Source organism: Zootoca vivipara, chromosome 16 (assembly GCF_965207765.1).
Source record: "Zootoca vivipara chromosome 16, rZooViv2.hap1.1, whole genome shotgun sequence".
Taxonomy (NCBI): Eukaryota; Metazoa; Chordata; class Lepidosauria; order Squamata; family Lacertidae; genus Zootoca; species Zootoca vivipara.
The window spans coordinates 23,500,257-23,513,534 of record NC_142599.1 but is presented as its reverse complement, the minus strand read 5'-3'; the positions used below and the strand labels follow the sequence as shown (position 1 = coordinate 23,513,534).

Below are 13,278 nucleotides of genomic sequence, written 5' to 3'. Positions count from 1 at the left end.
ATAAATTATGGGGAGCCTTTTGGTTGTTGTTCTTCAAAAAGTGAGGGGAGCTCCTGCCTTTCGTAGCTGGATGAGACAGAAATTCAGTAGGTGAAGCTCTCCTCACTATTGTGCATTTGCTGACTTGTCTTCCAATTAATAAAAAGAAATGGAGGCTCCCCTCTTCCTAGGAGGAGAAGTTGGGCGAATGAATACTGGAAAACGAAACCATTCCGCTTATCGGCAAGAAGGGGAGGGGGAGGGAGAGGTACCAGTCTGTTCGCAGCGGGGAACTGGGGAGGGGGGGGTGAGAAGCGGTGCAACCGCTGCAATATGGGGAGGGGGTGGAGCTTGCCGTGGGAAACGCTTGCAAGCCGCGAAGTGGGCGGTGGGTGGAGCCCCCGCCCCAGCGCCCCCGCCTTGCCCCGGCTGGGGGTCTTACCGTCGCACTTGCTTGGCGGGCTCGGCCCGCTCCCCTGCCCTTGGCTTCGCCGCCCGCTCAGCTGGCTTCCTCTTCCGCGGCCTGGAGGCGGAGGCTCCTCCACGCGGCCCAGCCTGCCTTGCCTGGGCAGCCGGGCTGTTCTGATCTCCTATGTCGGAGGAGACGGCGGCGGGGCCGGGGGGCTCCGGCTCGGGGCTCTGCTGGGCCTCGCTCTTTTCCTGCCTCAGCCTGGCCTGCTGCTATGTGGGCAGCCTCTACGTGTGGAAGAGCCACTTGCCCAGGTGAGTGGAGGAGAGCCGAGATGCGCCCCCGTGGAAAAAAAAAAGCCCCGCTCTGCTCCCCGCCGGGCCAGGCGCGCTGCGTCTTTGCTCGCAGGTTCCCTTGAAGCGTCTAGGCTCCCTCGAGAAGCGGGTAACCTTCCCCGCTCGTTGGGGGCTGGACAGGGAGGGGGTTGCACGAAAACGCCGCGGCCCAAACGGGAGGCGAGTGCTCCAGGTGAGGCAGAAGTTGCTCTGAGTGTCAGTTGCCATGGGTGTAGACAGGGGGGGGGCAGGAGGGGGCAGCTGCCCCCCCTAGAAGCAAAAAATTATTGTATTTTACAGACCATAACCAATACTTTGCCCCTCCAAAAACTGAAGTGGAAAGGGCTTTGCTTTAGCAAGAGCAGCTCTCCACTTGCTGGGGGCGGGAACACAGCTGTAACAAAAACACATCAAATAAATAAAGCAAAGTGGCTACCAGTACTTAAGCAGTTAAGACAATGGAGCAGAATATCCCTTCAGGCAAGGTCCACCCTATTCACCCTATTGTTATTCAGTGGGAGTTGTTAATGGGCATTCAGGGATCGCATTAACAGTTCTATTGGCGATTTAATGAGGGTGCAGAGGATTCAATTTGACTAAGGTGGCCCTGCAAGGCTAAAAGGAAGTGAATAAGAAGGGGGGGGCTGTAGCTTTGATAGACACAGTGATGTTTATAAAAAGCATTGGTGTTCCAGTCTGCCCCTCCTCCTGCATCTGTATACTGTAAATCAGGGGTGGCCACCTCCCAAGAGACTCTGATCTACTCACAGAGTTAAAAACTGGGAGTGATCTACCCCCTTTTGGGGGGTTCAGGTCAAAGCTGTTGAGTTTTTTTAAGGAAGGGAAGCCCTGTTTTGGGGGGTTTAGGTCAAACTTGTTGAGCTTCTTTTAGGAGGGAGGGAGGCCCATTTTTGTTTAGGGCTTCAGGTCATAGTTCAGCTTTTTTTAGGGAGGAGGAAAAATTTGGGTGAGCTTTTTTTAGGGGTGCCAGTGATCTAGCAGTGATCTACCACAGACATCCAGTGATCTACTGGTAGATCACAATCTACCTGTTGGACGTGCCTGCTGTAAATCAAGCAGAGAGAAAGCTGCTTACAAGGCTCCTGTACAGGTGTACCGGTATCTTCCTCTTGCTGCAGAGTTCTAGCATCACAGCGTCACCCAGAGGCACCCACAAATATGAGTTATCCCTCTCTCTATTTCTTCCTTCCTTTCCTCCCTCTTCCATCCTCAATAAAATACTGGGGGGGGGGGCAGATAAGCCCCACATAGAAAGCCCATCAACATGGGGGGGGAGGACTCTTTAAAATACAGTATTTACCAGTAATTTCTTTTGGGGGGGGGGAGGCACCTAGGCCTCTAGGAATTGGCTGCTATGCCTAGGACAATTCAAGAAAGCAGAATCATGCATATGCTATGGTAATATATCAATAGAATCATGGAATTGTAGTCGGAAGGGACCACAAGGGTCATCTAGTCCAACCCTCTGCAATGCAGGAATTTTTCCCCAATGTGGGGCTTGAACCCACAACATGGTTGAAATATTATGCTGATATGCAGCAACGCCTCGGAGCCATCGAGACTGTGGCCCTGTCTTGCCTCGCCCTCGCCTGCCCTGCCACCCCCTCTCCCCTGCCCGACCCTCCCATCCTCTTGCTGCAGAGTTCCAGCTTCACAGCATCACCCAGAGGCACCCACAAATATGAGGTATCCCTCTCTCTATTATTCCTTCCTTCCCTCCCTCTTCCATCCTTAATAAAATACTGGGGGGGGGCAGATAAGCCCCACATAGAAAGCCCATCGAAATGGGGGGGTGACTCTTTCAAATACGGTATTTACCAGTAATTGGGGGGGGGGGGAGAGGCACCTAGGCCTCTAGGATTTGGCTGCTATGCCTAGGAGTAGGACAATTCAAGAAAGCAGAATGATGCATATGCTATGGTAATATATCAATGGAATCATAGAATTGTAGTCGGAAGGGACCACAAGGGTCATCTAGTCCAACCCCCTGCAATGCAGGAATTTTTTCCTAAGGTGGGGCTTGAACCCACAACATGGTTGAAATATTATGCTGATATGCAGCAACGCCTCGGAGCCGTCGTGACTGCGGCCGTGCCTTGCCTTGCCCTCGCCCACCCTGTCACCCCCTCTTGCCTGCCCGACCCTCCTGTCCTCTCCAGCCAAGCAGGGTAGCCGCCGCCGTTGCCAGCCCCAGAAGCACAAGGTGGCCGCTGCCGCCGCCACGATGTCGTCAGGCCAGCTGGCCCTGTAGCCCCGCCCACGTTCCCACTTTGTGGCCCCGCCCCTGAATGATCATGGCTTGCCCCCCCCTAGTTTTGATCCTGGCTACGCCCTTGTCAGTTGCAACATTTAATGCACTAGGAAAGATTGTAAAATGAGTCCCCCCCCCCGCCCTCAAATCCGACGCTGCACTCCAAACGTGGGCGCTTAAGGTGGCCGGGCTTCTTTGAAGTCCGCGCTCAGCGATGAACGCCCGTCAGCAAAGGGTAGCAGGAACTTCTGGGAGTCAGTAGTATCCAGGCGCCTTTGCTGGCGTAGCCTCCCCCTCCCCCCCCTCGCACTATATAACTTTGCTTATATAATAGCTTTCTTCCTGGATTGAGACATGGGTCAGGCAAGAGTCTGTGGGTTTCTTTGCAAACACTTCAAACGGGCAGGAAACTCTGCGTTGAATGGGGGAAGCTGTTGGGGGTTCCTATCCCAGGGTAAAAAAAAAAAATGTAAGAAATAAACCCTGTGAATACTGTAGCTGTGCTCCTGCTGCAGTCTTGCCTTGTGGGGATTTGCATCTTTGCTGGGTGGGCAGCCTCAGCCAGGGCCTCTAGAGGTCCAGCTCCTGCAGCTTCTCCTGCTGGGCCTTTCTCCTTCCAGGGACCACCCAGCTGTCATCAAACGGAGGTTCACCAGCGTCCTCATTGTCTCCAGCCTCTCACCGATCTTCATCTGGGCCTGGAAAGAGGTGACAGGCATTAAGGTGAGATCATGGCCAGGTCTGGAAAATGCCTGGCCCAAATAAGCAGGAGATTTCTGTCACTTCAAGCTTCTTTAATTAGTAAGGTCATTTATATGCTACCTTTTAAAATCCTAAAATCAAAACAATAAAACATACAAAACGGCCAGCATTTAAAAGCCAGAGAGTTTAAGATGCTGAAGGCGCTAAAATGTTTTAAAATATCTGGGTATTTTTTGAAAAACCAAAACGTACCTGGTACCTAAACAACTTGGTACCAGCACAAGGTTGAGCATCTACTTTGCATGCGAAAGGTTTTAGGTTCAATCCCTGGTATCTCCAGTTACTGAGCTGGATGTGAGCTGGTACCCTTTATGTGCACTCAGGTTGGTACAGGAGGAGGCTCTCCTCCAACTACTTGGGTCCTAACCTGTTTAGGACTTCAGTGGGTGAGCACCAGCCTTTTGAATTAATTGGGCCTGGAAACAAATAGGCAGCCAGTGACATTCTTTCGAAACTGTTTTGGTGATCAGCATAATCAGTGCCATCCAAAACTCTGACTGCTGCCTTCTCCCCTTGTTCCTGTTCCGATGCCTCTGCTGTGCCCTGTACATTTTGGAACGATCGTTTGCATAGTATTATGGAAAAGAAAATTGTCCTGGGGGACAGATTGTCAGTTATGTAAGAGTGTCTGTATGCGTGTGGTGTCTGCTTTTAGCACAATGTTAGAGCTTTGCATTCAGGAAGGCACCATGCTATTTAAATCAGCCCTTTGTTCAGAACCATGAGGCCTGGAACCTTAATTTATTTTTAAGGGAAGAACCATAGCTCTCTGGTAGATCACCTGCTTTGCATGCAGAAAGCCACGAGTTCAATCCCCTGATATTTCCATGTAGAAAGACCCTTTCTGAAACCCTGAGGAGCTGCTGCTAGTCACTGCAGGTGGCAGTGATCTGGATGAGCCAGTGGTCCGACTTGATACCCAGTGGCTTCCTGTATTCCTATGCCTCCAGTTGTGGCTTGGCTCGCTTGTGCAAGCCGTCATTCATTTCATAAAATGTATACACTGCTTGATTGTACAAACAAGCAAACCCCAAAGCTGTTTATAAAAAGATAATAGAATCAAGGGGAAAAATACAAGACGTTAAAACATGCACAAAGTTAAAATACTAAACCGAGTTAAAATTCACACCAGCATTTCTAAGATGCTTGCCTGAACAATAATGTTTTTAGCAGGCGCCGAAAAGCTATCATGAGCTATTTGCTATGTAAGCACCAGTGAGGAGCCCATATTTATTAACGTGTATAAAGGACCCTAGGTTCAGTTTCTCCAGTTAAAGGAGCTCCAGTAGCCCTGGGAAGACAGTCCTCAGCTGGGCAGACCTGTGGCGTGAATTGGTGTCCGGTTGTGCTTTGTAACTTATATGCATTGCACCATTGCAAGCTATGGCAGATTATGGGGGGTGGGGGTGGTTTGTGCTTCCCCAGGGCTAATGAAGGCGTTTCCTCTTCTGCTCAGCCAGATGCATCCCTTCTTGCCCTGATGGGCTTCCGGCTTGAGGGCATTATACCAGCAACCGTGCTGCCTTTGCTGTTAACCATGGTAAGTGCAGCTCTTGATCAGCCAGCGCTCTGCTAGGATTCAGCAGGGCCCATTTACTCCCACATATTTAAGCCGTTCTCCCTTCTGGGGACCACATACAAGTTTACCTTTTACCTTTGTACAGTCTTACCGTTCACCCTAAGGTCCCACCGCAGGTTACGACATTAGGACGCAATATTAAAAGCAGCTTAAAGCAAATTACAACCCCCAAAAAGCTATATACCTCAAGTTTCAAAAGCCAGAGTGTTGTTGTTGTTTAGTCGTGTCCGACTCTTTGTGACCCCATGGACCAGAGCACGCCAGGCACTCCTGTCTTGCACTGCCTCCCGCAGTTTGGTCAAACTCATGTTCGTAGCTTCGAGAACACTGTCCAACCATCTCGTCCTCTGTCGTCCCCTCCTCTTAGTGCCCTCCATCTTTCCCAACATCAGGGTCTTTTCCAGGGATTCTTCTCTTCTCTTGAGGTGGCCAAAGTATTGGAGCCTCAGCTTCACGATCTGTCCTTCCAGTGAGCACTCAGGGCTGAGTTCCTTAAGAATGGATAGGTTTGATCGTCTTGCATTCCAGAGTAAAGAGGTTTAAAGGATAGCTCTGTTGGTAGAGCATGAGACTCTTAATCTCAGGGTCGTGGGTTTGAGCCCCGTGTTGGGCAAAAGATTCCTGTACTGCAGGGGGTTGGACTGGATGACCCTCGTGGTCCTTTCCAACTCTACAAAAATAGGACAGATAACTTTTTTGACGGAGGGCAATCTCCACTCAATGTACTTCATTTCAAGAAAGATGGCGCGGAAAGGCTGAAGAATAGTTACGGAGATTGGGATGGAATAGATTCTTGTTTATTCTGGAACAGGTGTATCAATCAAAATGTTTTGCCAGGAAAATTGTTCTGATCTTTCATATCTGCTTTTAGTTTATGCCCCTTTTTATTATGCAAAATTTTGAATAATGATGTTGATTTATAGCAACTTACACTGGTTTAAAACTTTTCAATAAAAAGCTTTTTTAAAAGGAGGAGGGGGAAAAGACAACCCTCAATGCCATGCTGACCGATGCGGCTCTTCCCTATTTACACACCAGGTGCAGAAAATGCAAGGCCTTATTTTTGCATGCGCTTGTGAATGTGTTCTTTGCTCCTTCTCCCTCACCCCACAGGTTCTATTCCTTGGTCCTCTTATCCAGCTCTCGATGGACTGTCCTTGGGACCTGGTAGAAGGTTTGAAAGTTGCTTTCGGTAAGACCACGTAGGTTGGCATGTGATGGCAGGGCTTGGAGAGCAACTGCAAGAGACTCTAGGTGTGGGGCTGGGGAACTTTTACAGGCCCGGGGCCACATTCCCTTCTGGAGAAGCTTCCAGGGGCCACATGCCAGGGTGGGCGGAGCCAGAGGCAAAAAGGGGCTGGAGTAACGGATGTGAGCATTACCCTTGTACAGGAGGCTAGTTTTTACCTGAACGTACCCACCTACCTGCCTCTGTCTTCCGTCCTGGCGAACAGAAAGCATTACCAGAGTTCACAGACACATTCCAGCCAGGCAAAAATACCGAATGGGTGGGGGAACGTGAAGCAGGCCTGGAAAGGGTTGCAGCCGGAGGATCAGATACAGTGGTACCTCGGGTTAAGAACTTAATTCGTTCTGGAGGTCCATTCTTAACCTGAAACTGTTCTTAACCTGAGGTACCACTTTAGCTAAGGGGGCCTCCCGCGATTTCTGTTCTCATCCTGAAGCAAAGTTCTTAACCTGAGGTACTATTTCTGGGTTAGCGGAGTCTGTAACCTGAAGCATCTGTAACCCAAGGTACCACTGTATACAGTAAAGGCCTGGAAGGCTGCATTTGGGCCTTGCTGTAGGGCAAAAAGCGAGTGTCTCCTTGTTTTCCCTCATGACGCCGAGTATGCAGTGCGCTCGTTTCAGGAAGCAAGCTTTCCATGCTGGCTGGAGTGATGGGAGTTGTAGTCCAAAGCAGCTGGAAGGCTCACAGGTTGGCAAAGGCTGGTTGATGGGATGTCATCCCAGTGCCTGCTTTTCCATGCCTCTGTGGAGTGTGCGCTTTAAGCTCCTGGCAAAGTGGTTATAATTGCCCTCCTTCTTGGACACCCATTGACATGATACCCCCCCTTTTTTTGCTACTGCTGTGCCTTCTCAAGAGACCAAGGAGGGGTGGGGTGTAAGTAACACTACTCCTCCTCCTCGCCCCCCCAGACCCCAGCTTTTGGGTTCTCTGTCTGACTGACATGCGCTGGCTCCGCAACCAGGTCATTGCGCCCTTCACGGAGGAGCTGGTCTTCCGGGCTTGCATGCTGCCCATGCTCGTCCCTTGCACGGGATTGGGGCCTGCTGTCTTCACCTGCCCGCTGTTCTTCGGAGTCGGTGAGTGCCGTATTTCTCCCCGGCAAGAGGAGACGGTTTCTTCAGGCGGCCCCAACCTTCACCTAATTGCCTGGACTTTCTTAGCACGAGGCTGACACATGTTTGTGGGCCTGAAACCAAGGATGGTGAACTTTTCAAACTGTTTGGAGGTTACCAGACTCCATCTCCCATCATCACTTGCTGGCTGGCTGGGGCTGATGGGAGTTGTAGTCCAGTGAGGCCTGCAAAGCCGCATATTTCCCAAAGCCGAAACTGGACCGTTTGTTTGTACTACAGAAAGTTTGGGAGCACTTCCTTCCTACTCTTTCTGCGGTTTCTTTAATTTTTTCAATCATTTCCTGCGTATTCTAAATTAACTTCACTTAATCTTTTATTCAGCTACTTTAATTATTTACTCTTATGAAACTGCAGGTTATTACAACAATCCTGCCAATGTCCTTATCTGTTTACAACTCCCCTCTGAAGAAAGGTTGCAGCGTTTGGGCCTTTTTAGTTTAGAGAAAAGGCAAGTCAGAGGCAGCACGATAGGAATTTATAAAATTACATATGGCATATTGAGAGCGGAGAGAGAGAAATATCCCTCTTTCGTGACACTAGAACTCTTGGGCACCCTGTGAATCTGAATGTTGGGAGATTCAGGGCAGACAAAAAGTATTTCATGCAGCTCAGATTTAAACTATGGCGCTCACTTCCACAGGAGGCAGTGGTGGCCACCAAGTTGGATGGCCTTAAAGGAGGATTAGATGAATTCACAGAGGAGAAGTAGCTATCGGTGGCTAAAACTTAGCCACAATGGCTATGCTCCGCCTCCACTGTGAATCCACATTGCTGGGAATCACAGGATGGGAAGTGCTCTTGTGCTCAGGTCTTGCTTTGGGGATTTGCACAGGCATCTAGTTGGCCATTGTGAGAACAGGATGCTGGACTGATGCAGCTCTTCTAACGTTGCGGGAAGAACCTTGGCGTTTTGCAGGGAGATGATGTGGGGAAGGAGAGGGCCATTCAGAAGGCCGTTCTGCCACATGTGCTGAGATGTGTCTTTGTTTTCTAGCTCACTTTCACCATGTCATTGAGCAGCTACGGTTTCGCCAAGGAAGCACAGCCAGCATCTTCCTCTCAGCAGGTATGGCTTGGGCAGTCTCTTATTTTCCCCACCATCAGAAGCCAAGAGCGTGGCGGGACATTGGCCACAGGGTCCTTTTGATATATACATACACATACAACAGTGTTACCATTTCGGGAGGAGACGTAAGCTGAGTGGCAGAGTGCACACTTTGCACCCAGAGATTCAATCCGCAGCTCCGATTCCTGGCACGTTCCTTTGGAGGAATCAGGCGGGCCTGTCTCTGCTGGAGAGCCAGGGGAGCTGCTGCCTCTCAGAGTACAGTCGTACCTTGGAAGTCGAATGGAATCCATTCCGGAAGTTCATTCGACTTTCAGAACGTTTGAAAACCAAAGTGATTGGAAGCTCCTGCAGCCAATCAGAAGCCACGGAAGCACCGTCAGACTTCGGCTTCCAAAAATGTTCGCAGACCGGAACACTCACTTCCGGGTTTGCAGCATTCGGGAGCCAAAACGTTTGACAACTAAGCTGTTTGAAAATCAAGGTACAGTGGTGCCTTGACTTACGAATTTAATCCGTTCCAAAGGCACCTTTGTAAGTCGAAAAACGCCATTGGAAACGCGATTTCCCATAGGAATGCATTGGAAATGAAAAAATTCGTAAGTCGAAGCAACCATATCTAAAAATTCGTAAGTCGAAAAATCCCTATCTAAAACTGCCGCGGGTTTTTTCGGATGTCGAAACATGCGTAAGCGCACGGCCATTACCCCCATTCGTAAGTCGAAAAATTCGGTTGTTGAGTCGTTCATAAGTCGAGGTACCACTGTACGACTATACAGGGCCAGATGGACAAAAGGGTCTGACCTGGGCTAAGGAATTTGATTGTTCATTCTGCACAAATGTATAGATTGGCGTTTAGCTGAAAGGTGTAAATGGCGTGGGCCAATCAAAGTGGTTTGTAAGCCAATTTCATTATGTGGTGTATCAGTTTCATTATGTGGTGTATCACTGTGTGGGAGACTTGCTCATCCAGAGGATGCTGCCTGAAAAAAACGATGCTCCCCCCAGCCCCCTACTACCCTCTTCCCACCCCTCCGCCAGCTTCTGACGGACTGCTTCCTCCCCTTGCAGTGTTCCAGTTTTCCTACACAGCTGTTTTCGGAACATATACGGCCTTCATCTTCATCCGGACAGGTAGGTGGGGAAAGTGAATAAGGGAATTGCACCAGCTGGGGTGGGGTTTAGGAATGAGAAGATGCTGCCTATGTTATCGAGGGTCCCGCTGTCCCTCTCCTGCTCAGTTGCTCCCCAGGGGAGCAGGAATGAAAGTCAGAGGGTCACTTCCACTTGGCCACGAATCTTTCAGCGACTGCTGTCTTTCACCCTAACCTGCCTTTACCAGGTTGCCATAGAGAGAGGTGCTGTGGAGGCAGAGGGCAGAATAAATAGCCTAAAATCAGTGTGTGCTGCTTCTTCTTTTTTACTTTAGAACACTGTTTTTCCCCCTGATAAGCAGATTTAAGCAGATATTATGAGCAATTCAGATTTCTTAGGGCAATAGCATTAAGGTACCATATAGGTTAATTGAATATTCAGTCTCTTGTGTGTGTGGTGAAAAGAATTAGGATGTCTTCAGAGAGAACTCGTAGCCTAAGCCACTTCTCTTGCAACTCCACATGAGTTTTCTCTCCAGCCCATAAGGAGTAGGGACTTAGGATTTTAAATGGTCTCTGCTGGAGGCATCCTGCTCAGCCCCTCCTCCTCTCTCCCCCCACAGGGCACCTCATTGGGCCTGTGCTCTGCCACTCCTTCTGCAACTATGTCGGGTTCCCTGCTGTCGGCGCAGCCCTGGACCACCCGCAGCGCTGCCTGGTCGTCTTCTTCTACCTGCTGGGAGTGATCCTCTTCCTCCTCCTCCTGCACCCCATGACGGACCCCGCTTTCTTTGGCCACCTGCCCATCTGCTCCCTCTCCAGACTGACTTCGCACACCAGCAGCCTCAGCAGCTTCTCTCTCTGCTCTTGACACCTGCCTGGGACCTTCTCCCAATCTCCCCCCACCCCATGCACCCTTGCGTCCACAGTGGCACACAGCACTGACGCTGTACACTTGCGCCGGTTTCGAGGCGGCTTTCTCCTCATGGCCCCCACCCCTACCCTCCTTGTCCTCTTCTGCAATTGTCATGGGGAGAGTGGGAAAAGCCATTCTCTGAAACCCGTTTGCAGTGGAAACGTAGCTGTGCCTGCGTTCTTGCACACATCTCCGCCTGAGCCAGCCAGCCAGCCAGCCCTTTTTATAAACCCCTGGGGGGGCCTTCTTTTCCTCCGGGCCCCAAAGAGCTCTATTTTTTATTATTAAAGGACTTTAACGAGGCCCTGTTGGTGTTTTAATTGTGGCCGAGGTTTGAAGGTGGCCTGTCCTTCCGCTCTGCCGCTTGGTTATAGACGTGGTGCTTGCATTTTATTCAGGGATGGGAGCTGTGGGTGCTTGGCAAAGGGGCAGAGCTTGCCGAGTCTCTGGCAGAGGGTGTGCCACAAGTACTTGCGACCAGGCAACAACTTCATCGGATGTCAAGGGGATGGGGAGGCCGACCAGCCAGGTGTCGGGAGATTCCAGCTTCCGTCATCCCTAAGCCTTGGCCACATTCCATTGTCTCTTGAGACAATAGGTTCCCCAACAAGAAGGGGATGGGGAACCAATTATCTTCCAGATGTTTATTTGAATTTGTTTTTGCTTAACAACTTCCATCATCCCTGGCCATGCTGGCTAGGGCTGATGGAAGCTGGTGCCCAACATAATCTGCAGGGCTACAGGTTCCCCATCCTTGTCTTCCCATCTATTCCTACACAAAGGGGCACAGGTGAGGCCAACCAAGGTCCAACCTTTCCCTCTCCTGTACATGCCATTCCATATACCTGCCGAAGTGCAACAGGGTGGGGGAAAAAAAGACTTCCATGCTGGTTGGGCCTCCAGTGGACACAGTTTATTGGTACAGCATTCCTTCCAAGCCAGCTCTCCCCTACCTCCTCTGGTACCCGCCTCCTCCCCAGTCCCAGCATAAATCCCAGGAGATGCACTTGGCGGTGGCCCGTCTGGTCAAACGGTGGCCCCTCTCTCTAGGGCAGCAACAGCACTTCCCTCTCCTGTGGGGGTGGGCCAAGGGAAAGAGGGGGGTTCTGGGGAAGAGGGAAGGGAATGCGTGGGGCAGAGGGGGAATGTGTGCAACTAGCTCAGCAGCAAAGAACAGACATGACAGCTTCTACAAAGGGGGAGGGGGAACCTTGAGAGACTGTTTCCTCGCCAAGACCACCCTGGATCCACCAGCTGCAGCATGTGGGTGGAAGTGGGGGGAATATCACAGCCTCTTGCTCAGCAGCAGGGGAAGATATTTGGTGGTGGGGTTGGTAGCGGCAGTGCCCTCCCCTCTTCCATGGTGGGCGCAAGGCTCTCAATGGCGCCAGTTCCCCACAAGCGAGTGTGTGGGGAGTCGCTCTGCTCCCACGTGATTTTTTTTGTTTCTGGTGAGGTGGGGGTAGGTGGGCAGGGTGGGATGGGGAGCAGGGAGATCACAGGTCGCTCTCTCCGTACAGGGCGCTGGAGAAGGAGACATAGTCCAAAGCGCCGGACACAGCGTCAGCTCCTGAGTACTTCGTCATCCTGCTGATGCAGTATTCGGCCTGCTCTGGTGGCAGCTCCCGACGTAGCTCTTCTATCGTGATGTAGTTCTGCAGCAGGGAGGAGGATCAAACAAGGAGGGACAGCCTGTTACTCAAAAGACCAAGGGTGAGGCATCTCAGGCTTGGGGGCCAAATGCGGCCCTCTGAGGTTCCCTGTCTGTCCTCCCCAGACTACACATCCTTAGCCGTATTTTATTTCCCTTGACTGCATCCTGTGGTGGCGTACTTTGCACCCTCCACTAGCATTTTTGCCTGTCAGGAACATGCCCTCAAACTCAGACAATGCCTCTTCTGAGGCTGGTTGGAGGGTAGAGATGAGCTAACAGAAACTAGCCTTCTGTAGAATGGTGTTGTTTTTTTAAATTACTTTGGTTGCTCTGCCCACTTTTGTCTCTGGTGCTGCCCAACACAGAAGATTGCCCAGAATGGAATGTGGTTGTAGGTCTGAAAAAGTTTCCTCACCTCTGAGGAAAGCCCAGTTTGGGAACTTGTATATTATCCAATTCTGCATAATAGTTCCTTCTTTGATGGAAGTCCAGGGGCAGTGCAAAGCTCAAGGTTTGCTAAGCCCACCTCAGCGAGGCCTACAACCATTTGTTACTTTGTGGTGTGAGAGACCAACCAACCAACCGACCTGGAGTTCCATATGCCTCCTGTTTCTGCTACCAGCGCAAGACTGCCCAAATGTGGGAGGGTTGTCATGAAGCAACTGCCATTGTGACGCAGTGCTCAGTCCTTGTGCACTGTGGAGGCCTGTTCTAGGTTGCAAGATTCCACTAACAGAATTCGGGAGCCTTCCCCCCCCCATCAACCACTGTGTTATGTTAGGGCAGCTGTGGGGAACCTTGGGCTCTCCAGCTGTTGCCAAACTACA

The 13,278-nt window shown here is 50.8% G+C and overlaps 3 protein-coding genes across 7 annotated transcripts in view; 1 reads left to right on the top strand and 2 right to left on the bottom strand.

Annotated features, from left to right (window-relative positions):
* The window catches only part of LOC118076589 (acylphosphatase-2), a 37,557-nt gene extending 36,855 nt beyond the window's left edge, over positions 1–702 (bottom strand). Inside the window, exon 1 of one of the 4 annotated variants that reach the window (XM_060269744.2) lies at positions 422–702. The gene's annotated coding sequence lies outside the window, so the exon portion shown is untranslated. The remainder of the gene's footprint in view (positions 1–421) is intronic. The other 3 variants (XM_035099446.3, XM_088660103.1, XM_088660105.1) reach the window with 3 other exon arrangements.
* RCE1 (Ras converting CAAX endopeptidase 1) lies at positions 562–11,100 on the top strand. Of its 2 annotated transcripts, none has more exons than XM_035099444.3 (8): positions 562–702; positions 3,616–3,718; positions 5,218–5,297; positions 6,450–6,528; positions 7,497–7,664; positions 8,716–8,787; positions 9,859–9,921; positions 10,505–11,100. In XM_035099444.3, the coding sequence occupies exons 3-8, from the start codon at positions 5,238–5,240 to the stop codon at positions 10,750–10,752; spliced, it is 690 nt and encodes a 229-aa protein (XP_034955335.1). In that variant the 5' UTR covers positions 562–702; positions 3,616–3,718; positions 5,218–5,237; the 3' UTR covers positions 10,753–11,100. The 2 variants fall into 2 exon arrangements, with proteins under 2 accessions (XP_034955335.1, XP_034955331.1); XM_035099440.3 differs by having other exon boundaries at positions 568–702; positions 5,214–5,297.
* A 585-nt stretch (positions 11,101–11,685) lies between these two features.
* The window catches only part of ACTN3 (actinin alpha 3), a 46,773-nt gene continuing 45,180 nt past the window's right edge, over positions 11,686–13,278 (bottom strand). Inside the window, exon 21 of the mRNA XM_035099438.3 lies at positions 11,686–12,452. Coding sequence (XP_034955329.1) covers positions 12,294–12,452 — 159 coding nt within the window. The 3' untranslated portion in view covers positions 11,686–12,293. The remainder of the gene's footprint in view (positions 12,453–13,278) is intronic.

What these genes read in the sequence shown, in the direction of transcription:
- RCE1 (XM_035099440.3), top strand. Translation starts at nt 572, where the DNA reads ATGTCGGAGGAGACGGCGGCGGGGCCGGGGGGCTCCGGCTCGGGGCTC. An exon ending in TGGAAGAGCCACTTGCCCAG is followed by an intron (nt 703 to 3,615) that starts GTGAGTGGAGGA and finishes TTCTCCTTCCAG; the next exon opens with GGACCACCCAGCTGTCATCA. An exon ending in TGCCTTTGCTGTTAACCATG is followed by an intron (nt 5,298 to 6,449) that starts GTAAGTGCAGCT and finishes CTCACCCCACAG; the next exon opens with GTTCTATTCCTTGGTCCTCT.